This window comes from Pseudomyrmex gracilis, unplaced genomic scaffold (genome assembly GCF_002006095.1).
Source record: "Pseudomyrmex gracilis isolate BER0280 unplaced genomic scaffold, ASM200609v1 scaffold_396, whole genome shotgun sequence".
NCBI lineage: Eukaryota > Metazoa > Arthropoda > Insecta > Hymenoptera > Formicidae > Pseudomyrmex > Pseudomyrmex gracilis.
The window spans coordinates 3,477-14,132 of record NW_018020980.1 but is presented as its reverse complement, the minus strand read 5'-3'; the positions used below and the strand labels follow the sequence as shown (position 1 = coordinate 14,132).

The 10,656-nt window shown below is 33.0% G+C and overlaps 1 protein-coding gene across 1 annotated transcript in view; it reads left to right on the top strand.

Moving 5' to 3' along the window:
* Positions 1-6,212, top strand: part of LOC109860481 — a 94,128-nt gene extending 87,916 nt beyond the window's left edge. The window contains exon 4 of the mRNA XM_020439581.1: positions 6,021-6,212. Within this exon, the coding sequence (XP_020295170.1) occupies positions 6,021-6,212 (192 nt within the window). The remainder of the gene's footprint in view (positions 1-6,020) is intronic.
* The last annotated feature ends 4,444 nt before the right edge of the window (positions 6,213-10,656 follow it).

The following is a 10,656-nucleotide window of genomic DNA, read 5'->3' as shown; positions in this document are numbered from 1 at the left end:
GACGTAAAAACTTGATGTAAAGAAATCACTGTCATAAAGGTAAATGAACAGCTGATAAGCAGAAGCTTGGCATGGGTGTCCGTAACAGTGCTGCCAACGTGACACAAACAACAGAATTCTAAACCAATAAGCCCGCGAGGTTTAAATTAAAAATTTCGGTTATTTTTTGATCATGGTAGTATGTATTCACGTGTAAATCTTATTACACGTGAGTTTTTGATTTGAGATTTCAATTCTTAAATTCATATAGGATGCTACATTTGCATCACATATATGAGAGACCCGTATACTCCCCTAACTAATTTTAAACGCCTGTTAGCGCAAATAGTTGCGAAAGTTTTTATATACCATTGCTGGTTTGCTTTACGTCGTTTTTCTAATTTGCTTTGTTCATTCTTAAGAACGTTTTGCTGAATATATTTTAAACGCCTCTTAGCGCAAATAGTTGCCGAATTTTTAATTGTGTATGTCTGTTTTCGATGCAGCCGCGCCAAGTTTTTTTGCAGTAAATAGTTCTTATGTTAAAACTTTTTTGTTTGTTCACGAAAAAAAAAGTTATGCTGGTCTCCTGAACGTCCAAACTTTTACTTGGTGCTACTTTTTGATATCACCTCTTTTGTAAAACAGGTTTTGTAAAGAAAGAATATATATATAGTAAAAGTATTTTTGTTTTATATTATTTTCTACATTAATGTAATTAAAATTTTTCTATAGTTCAATTATTTGATATTACTTTTTTTGTAAAATAAGTTTTGTGCGTGTACTTGGCGCCATTTTTTACTTTTTATAAAAAGGTAAGTTTGCGAGATATCACACATTTTGTAGAATATTTAAAAAGTATAATAATGTAACAGTTATTATAAAGTGTATATTCTTATAAAATGTATCAAAAAGAAAAAACATACTAAAAACATTTGTATTTTTGTGAATTTATAAATATAAATACATTTGTGTGAGAGAAATAAAAAGAAAGAGAGAGAGAGAGAGAGAGAGACATTAGAAGAAAGTATATTACATATACATATATATAGTTTAGTTTATTGTACATTTTGTATTCATACACATCAAAATATACATTTTGTATACAACTGTCACTCTTGTTGACAGCTATAGGGGAGACCGGGGCACAAAGTAACATCCAAAATAGATTGTACAAAAAAAAAATGTACGCAATATTATGTAATATTGGGTACATTATATAATAGTCACATCCTTTAGCTTTAAGAAAAAACAAATATTATTCTTATATATCTTTACACAAAAGAGTATTTTAATGTTAAGTACAATCGCGCAGATTTGTCAACCTGCCCCATCCCCAGGGTTAATTGTCACATGTCTTTTATACAGAAAAACAACAAGATATAAAATTTCTGTTTTTTATTTTCTTAAATTTATTGAGAGTACATAACATTATACGTTTAAGTATAAAGTATTTATACAATATTAATAATCATATATATATATAAAACAAGTTTAAATGATTTCACAATATTAAATCAGTTAAAAACTCTATAAAACATAATTAGTAATCTAATCTTTAATAAAAAAAAAACAATGACAGGTACTGAAAAAGTTATAACGACACATAACGATCACTCCGATTACTTCTTCGCNCATGCTCANCGTGTGACAACTTATCCCGTCTCAATTTGAGTCAACTTATCCCAAACGTTCATTTTAAATAAAAGATATTATATTTATAAACTGCGATGCGATGACGATTAAATAAATATAGGAAAACTTATTTAAAACTACCATATTTCCTATACATAAGATAAAATTGCAATTAAAAATTTTAAAACCAATGAAATTACTAAAGAATCGAGATCAGAAAAATCTACTTGCCATATCCAGTTTTACAAAAGTGCTTGTAAATATCATATATAATGTTTTTAAGAAAAGTTCTTTCGTACACGTTACTAACACAACTAGTAGCAACTTACAATAAAAAGAAGAATATTTTCCAAGATTTAGTAAGCAAGATAATAGCAGTTTGACAACTAACCCCGTGTCATAACTAGCTCCGGTCTCCCCTACGACTTTGTTGCGTGATATTATTGTGCTTTTTGATTTTCTCTTTCTTTCTCTAACTCACAGTTCTCGTTTTCCTTTCTCTTTACTTAAAACTATCGTGCTCGCATCGCCATCTGTTGTCGGAACCTATGAAGTTGCACAATTGTGCTATATATATTTGATCCGACGAAAAATTTTTATATGTGAATTTCAACAAATTCAGACTTTATCATAAAATATCTTTGAACAGAAGACACAGAAAAGAAAAACACAAATATTTATTGTCAATTTTTTCAATCCGAATCGCGTGAGACTAAAAAAAGTCGATCGGTTAAGTTATTACTGAAATAAGATTATTTCATTTTTCAAAATGTCAAAAATATTTATTTTTCGCTTAATAAAGGCACAGAGTTCTCGCACCGTTCGCGCGCGACTTCATTGCGCGTGAACTTGGCACGAGGCACTACCGTGCCTCTTGATTTATAACTACTCTGTATTAATTCAAATGACTCCTGTATAAATGCAACAATTTGATGGTCAATCAAGATCTTATTTTTCCAGAATTACATATTATTTATTCAGGATCATTTATATCAAGTCTGAATTTAGGAAAACAATTTAGGTTTTTGGGAAAGAAAAATGTTTTTACTTTAATGCCACTTTTTGCAATTAGTAGTGATTGTTGGCTAGGAGGTCGGTCTCTATATATATATATATATATAAAAAAAAAGAAAAACAGACTTCTTAACAAAGTAAAATTTTTCTTGCGCGTATAACTTTTATTGAAGTTAATTAAGACAACATTATTATTTAACTTCCATTATTTAAACTTTAATTGACATTTATTTCATAAATGTTTACTTATTACTGTAGAATCAGTGCATTTTCCTGAAAATTAGTGAATATTTAATAATTAATTACTAATTATTACTAATTAATTACTAATTATTTAGATAGTTAAGTTTTTTACTGAAAATTAGTCTCCATCATTAATTCATTTAGTTAGATCACTTTTACTGGTCAAATAAATATTTATTCAATCAATAAATACAACTTAATCAATAAATACAACTTTTAAAACAATTCAATCAATAAATAAAACTTTTAAAACAATTTATATTATAAAAAACTTATTTCTTTTTATAATTAATGTATTTAAATAAGTTTTCTTAAGTACTCTTTATGTTATTCTAATATAATTTAGAAAAACATCTACTTAGCTAGAAATTATCTTCATTGTACTCGAACTTGTATCTCTCTGATTACTATTATTAACTCTTCAGTGCCAAACATAAAAAATGACTTACGAGTTGTCTAGACTAAGTCTGTGGAATCCATATAATTTTAAGTTCGAATATCTCCGCAATAAATCAATATTTGTTCAATTTCTTTTTTTTTGTTTTAATCGAAAGATTGATCAATTCTGCGTCGACCAAAAGAAACAGATTGAAAAACTTCTTAGTACTTTTGAAGATATAAGCGTTTAAAGAAACACCTGACGATTTTTTTGAAAAAAAGGTTGTTTGTTTACAAATTCCTAACTTTTTGTGTAATTAAGATTTTTACAAAATTTAACGCGGTTTTGTACGTAATTGTTTGTACATTCAGTAACAAAAGTGTCTTCTAAAAATTGTAAAATTAAAACCATTTTCACAATGGGTTTTTGGAATGTTATTTTAAGAATGCATTTTTTTAGTGCCCAGTTTGACATGCAATATTGTAGCGATAAATTAATATTTAGATATTCTTTTTAAATAGAAAAGTTAAACAATTCTGCGTCGATAAAAAAACAAATTGAAAAAATGTCTAGTAGTTTTAAAGAAGCGTTTAAAACGTTTCTGCGCGTTATGACCTAATAAATCGCTATAAATGTACACATATTTTGATAAAATTATTTAAAAAAACTAACAATTTTTTAATATATAAGAAGTACTCAAACTGAAAACAATGTATTTACTTTTTGAAATACCGTCTTGTCCAGACTTGGGTCTCTTAGACCCTTTTTGCACTTCAAAATTCAAACTTTGCAAAACTAATAAACGAAGAACGCTGTCAACGACTTCTACCATTGTTCAAGGCTCTAAAGGTTTTCAGATGTCACGCTAAATTAATACCTAGTAGAGATACTTTAAAACTTTTAAGGGAGTTTTCCATATCTGGCACTGTAGGATTAGTAGTCATAATATCAATTATGATTACTATTATTAGTAGTGGTAATATCAATTCAGCCATTGTGTAGAAGCAATTATTGCAAAATTATTACTAATATGTTAATTCAGTGATATTCTTACTGATTCCCAGTGAAACTATTTGTTACTAAAGCAATCAGCTAACTTTTCACTAATTTCCGATTAAACTAACCTGCCACTGAATCAATCAGTGAAATTGTTACTGATTCACTTTAAGAGAGGCATTCTTTCACTACAAATCAATGATATTGTCACGAAATTGTTTGTTACAAAATCATCTAGCAAAATTGTAACAGAATTTGCGAATTAATGATATTTTAACAGAGTTTACTTAAGAAAAATAAACTTACTTATGTACCAATCATTTTAATACAAATTGTTTTTAATAACAAGAAAAAATTGTGTAACATGTAACAGTTCTTGTACTTATTTTAGACTTATTGTAGAACAAAAGTAATTTTTCATAACTAGAAATATATAAACGCGATTATAAAAACCGTTCGCTGGATGTTGTTGCGGATATATACAGGGTGTCCGACACTTACTTTAGCATCTCTCGTAAGCAGGTAGAAGAAATAAAACTGAGTCGAAAAGTTTTGAACCATTTTCTTCTATTACATACAAATAAAAAAGTAATTATTGAATAAATCACGTCAATCAGCGCCGACCTTTAGCCAAACGCACGTCAATGAGCCGCGCGGAGCGCTCACGCACATCAGGCGCGTGGTTTGCTGACGGGTAAGTCCCAAATGCGCACAGAAACAATCAAACACGTCAGGGTGTATCAATCAAACACAATAAGAAACAGACACACGACAGACTCAATCGGACACAGACGCAATCGGACACAGTCGCAAACGGACAGAGATGTAATTGAACACAGTCTCAATCGGACACAAACGCAATCGGACACAGTCTCAATCGGACATAGACGTAATCGGACACAGTTCCCATTGGACACAGACGTAATTGGACACAGTTTCAATCGGACACAGATTCAATCAAACACGAGTTGAAACCGACACGACAGTTTCAATCGGACACAGTCTCAATCGGACACAGACATAATCTGACACATTCCCAATCGGACACAGACGTAATTGGACACAGTTTTAATTGGACACAGACGCAATCGGACACAGTCTTAATCGGACACAATCGAAATCGGACACAAGTAAGAAGCAATGTGCATCGTGACAAGTAATGGTAATAGTAACACAGATTAGGTTAGGTTAGGGTAAAGATTTTCAGGGAGGTGGTGCAGGAAGAGAGATGGAGCCCCTCGTGTACGTGTACAATAATGTGGAATGCAAACAAACTATTTACTCGTGAAATATACATGATATCGGAAAATGTGTCCGATTGTGACTGTGTCCAATTGAAAGCGTGTCCGATTGAGTCTGTCGTGTGTCCGTTTCTTCTTGTGTCCGATTGAGTCTGTGTCCGATTGATACACTCTGTCGTGTTCGTTTGATTCTGTGCGCATCTGTGTCTTTCCTTCGCTGACGTGCGTTCGGCTAAAGATCAGCGCTGATTGGCTTGATTTATTCTATAATTACTCCTTTATTATATTGAGATCTTGAATAAGTTCTCGCTGTTTCTCAACAGATGGCGTTATCAGAACTGCGTGCGTGTAGTTTAAGATGGTAACGCATCTATAAGGAAGTACCATAGGCAAGCTTGAAATTCAGTGTATGTCATTTTGCCAAAGTGTAAACAACTTTTTTTTTATAGTGTTAAACATGTCGAATTTTGTGCCAAAAAAAGAGTATTTGCGGGGAATTTTATTGCACTATTTTATTCAAAAAAAATCTGCAGCTGAAGCACACAGAATTCTTGTTGAAACTTACGGCGACCATGCTCTGTCGGAAACAACATGCAGAGATTGGTTTAGACGCTTCAAAAATAATCATTCTGATGTTAAAGATAAAGAACGCTCTGGCGCACCGAAAAAGTTTGAAGACGAAGAATTGGAGGCATTACTTCACGAAGACTCATGTTAGACGCTAGCTGAACTTGCAAAATCATTAGGAGTAGATGGCACAACAGTTTCGAAACGTTTGAAAGTATTGAAAAAAAAGGAAATGATTCAAAAGCTAGGACATTGGGTGCCGTACGAGTTGAAGCCGAGAGACGTCAAACGGCGTCTTTTCACGTGTGAACAGCTGCTTTAACGGCAGAAAAGAAAAGGTGTGTTGCATCGTATCGTGACTGGCGATAAAAAGTGGATACACTACGATAACTCTAAGCGTAGAAGATCGTGGAGTAAGCCCGGCTATGCATCAACATCGTCGGCGAAGCCGAATATTCATGGTTCAGAGTTTCTGCTCTGCATTTGGTGGGATCAGCTGAGTGTAGTTTATTATGAGCTGCTCAAACGAACGAAACCATCACGAGAGATTGCTATCAACTACAATTGATACGTTTGAGCCGAGCAGTGAAGGAAAAATGGCCGCTATACGAGCAGAGACACGATAAAGTGATTTTGCAACATGACAACGCTCGGCCACATGTTGACCAACCGGTGAAAACCTACTTAAAAACACTTAAATGGGAAGTCCTACCCCACTCGCCGTATTCACCAGACATTGCCCCTTCCGATTATCACTTGTTCCGATCGATGGCACATGGCCTGGCTGAGCAGCACTTCCATTCTTATAAAGATGCCAAAAAATGGGTCAATTTTTGGAGTCTCATCAGACGTGTCGTTTTTCCGACGTGGAATTCAAATGCTGCAAGAAAGATAGAAAAAAGTAGTGGCTAGCGATAGGCAATACTTTCAGTGACATGTGTTTTACGATTTAAAAAAAATAAAGTATTAATTTTCACGAAAAAACAGCGAGAACTTATTCAAGATCCCAATATGTAAGAGTAAAAATTAGTTCAGGACTTTTTGACTCAATTTTACTCTTCCTATCTGTCTACGAGAGATGCTAAAGTACTTGTCGGACATCCTGTATACACGCATATTTCCGCAACAACATCCAGCAAACGATGTTTATGACCGTCTATATATTTCTAGTTTAGGACCTTTAGAGCCTTTCAATTCAGTAAAAATAGTTAAACAACTCAAGGACATTTTAAATAGATAATACAATAATGGATTTATTAACCAACATACTAAATTTATTCTAAATCCTAGCGATTCGTTACTCCCTAGAGTATATGGTATACCTAAAATCCATAAAAAAGGTGTTCCTTTCAGAATAATAGTTTCTACCATTAACAGTCCGTTACATTCATTTGCTATATTTTTACATAAGATCATTTTTAAAAGACCGTCGTGAGACAGGTTAGTTTTACCCTACTGATGACTGGTCATTGCGATAGTAATCCTGCTCAGTACGAGAGGAACCGCAGGTTTGGACATTTGGTTCACGCACTCGGTCAAGCGGCCAGTGGTGCGAAGCTACCATCCGTGGGATTATGCCTGAACGCCTCTAAGGCCGTATCCTCTCTAGTTAAAGGTGGCAATGATATCTCTAGGAGTCTCGTGAGTCGAAAGGCTCAAAACAATGTGACACTACTAGGCGGCGGGACTTTTTCCCCGTCGTCGCACGAGCCCGGTTTGCCGTGCGGCGCTTACGCGCCCGCGTGTTCGGGATCTCACCGAGCGCGGCGTTGCGTCGTGGTTATAGCGGTCGATCATGGGTATCGCAAGTTCGATGTCGAGACTCGGAATCGTCTGTAGACGACTTAGGTCCCCAATCATTTTTAAAAGTATTCCTAATTCTCCGTTCTTCATAAAGAATAGTTTTCAGCTTATAAATTCTGTGAAAGGAATTGAGTTGTCGAATGATCACATTCTTTGTTCTCTTGATGTGGTGTCTTTGTTCACTAGCGTACCGATTGATTTGGTTATTGAAAGTATTTTCTCCAGATGGAAATACATTAAACTAAATACAAAAATCACAAAAAATGAATTTATAATAGCTGTGCAATTTATTTTAACATCCACATATTTTACTTTTAATGATAAGACATACAAACAGACTTTTGGCACTCCAATGGGCTCTCCACTATCTCCTATTATAGCAGATTTAGTCTTACAAGACCTAGAACTTAAAGCATTGAACAAGCTGAAATTCAACATTCCTCTTTATTTACGATATGTAGATACTGTTATAATGGCAATACCTGCCGCGAAAAAAGATTTAGTAGTACAAACTTTCAATTCGTTCCACACACGATTGCACGAAAGCAATGCTCTTAATTTCTTAGATATTTTAATCATAGTTGACAACAATAAGTTGATTTGCGATTGGTACCACAAGCCAACTTATTCTGGCCGTTATTTAAATTATCTCTCACAGAATCCACTCAGTCATAAAATAGGCACAGTTTATTCGCTGGTTGATAGAGCCATCTTTTTATCAGATATTCAATTCCACAATAAAAACTTAAATTTCATTATCAACATTTTAATAAATAATTATCCAATACATTTCATATTCAAAACCATTAATAGGAGATCAAGAGTGTTGTTTACAAATAAACTAAATAAACATATCACTAATTCTACAGAGGAAGATGATGATGTGAAAAAATTCTTTTTTGTATTGCCTTACATTTACAATCATAACAATAAGTTAGAGCATATCAAAATCAATAACAAAAAGATTAATCCTGCGTATCGTAATCTAAACCAGTTATCAAAATATATTAAAACACACAAAGATCCAGTTCCATTCAACAAACAAAAAAATGTTGTCTATCGCATTTCTTGTCAACATTGCACATCATCATATGTAGGGCAAACTAAAAGACAATTGATGACTAGAATTAAAGAACACATCAATTATGTCAGGAATGGACAAGTTGACACGTCAGTAGTTGCCAAGCATAGTATTGAGACTGGACATAATTTTGAATGGAATTCGGTCAAAATATTAGACATAGAACAAAATTATCACAAAAGACAAACTTCAGAAATGTTACATATTAAAAAGCAAGAGCAAGGATTGAATCTTATGAGAGACACTGAAGCGTTACATGATACGTACATCCCTATACTTGACAAAGTACGATTTTAACATATAGAGGGAGCGTTGATTCTTTTCCTGTTCGATCCTATTTCTTAGACTCAGTATCGATTGCACGCTTGAACAAGTATGTCTTGATGCTTGAAACGATACTCTAACATATTTTTGTAACATTTTTATATCAATTTATAACATGTGAACAAATACACCATTGTTTTAGGTATGTAAATTAGATTCTATTTATTTTTTGTAATGTTTCAAGTTTTTGAATGGTTGAATGTTATCTGTAATTACTTTTCTATTATAATTAGATTCAATTGATAAGGACTTAAAATAAAGTCAAAACGTTTTGAAACATAACTTGAGTATGCTCAATTATTGCACAACATCTTGCATAGGCTCTACACGGCCGTTGAATTCAAACATTAACCTTTCAATTCTATATTTTTTTAATTTATAATTGTCAATTTTCCATAATTGTAAATTTATATTATATTTTTGTTTGTAACTTGTGAAAGTTGATGGTAACGATGCGTATGTACAAAATGCAATGCAAATATTTGGAAACGAATGTGCTGTTCTTAGAAAGTTAGCAATTCTTGATAAAAAGTATTTATACATATCTTTTGCATATTTTAATGTTACATCAGTTATATTTTTCCAATTTTTCTTCAGGCATATTAAATTTCTGACATTTCTGAATTTATTTGGAATTACTTCTTTAAATTATTGAATTATAACTGTTTACGTAATAAAATTTATTTTTTATGAATACATATTTTTTTCATAGGGGAGACCGGGACACATTGTGACACGGAGTTAATTGTCAAACTGCTATTATCTTGCTTACTAAATCTTAGAAACTATTCTGTTTTATATTCTAAGTTGCTACTATTGTGTTAGTAACGTGTACGAAATAGCTTTTCTTAAAAATGACATGTGATATTTACGAGCACTTTTATAAAATTGGTCATGGGAAGTAAACTTTTCTTACCTTGAGTTTTTAGTACCACAGGCCCACAACACAATGTTCTGAACTCGAAATGGGAAACATGTTTTCTTACGTATTTTGAGGTGCTGAATCCAAATTTGAAGTCACGATAAAGGGTTTCCCAGGTCGATCTTCTTTAAATTGCGTTTAATCATCAGAAAATCCTGGAAACCAGGGAAAAGCATTCAAATAATCTCGAGATATCTCGAATAATCTCGAGATCGTTATAGTGAGCCTTTCGTTGTCAAGTTAACCACATACCCAAGATCACTACACCGGAGACTACAGACAGAACAAATGAGCCTTCTATTTTCAAGTAAACTAAGTACCGCAAGCCAGTTACATCCGAAACAGGCAATCGAGTGGGCTTTTCGTTGTCAAGTAACTCAAGTACCTCAAGCCAGCTACACCGGAGGCGATAAAGTGGGCCTTTTGTCGTCAAGTAAATCACTTAGCTCGAACTTTATTTGTGTAAGTAGTT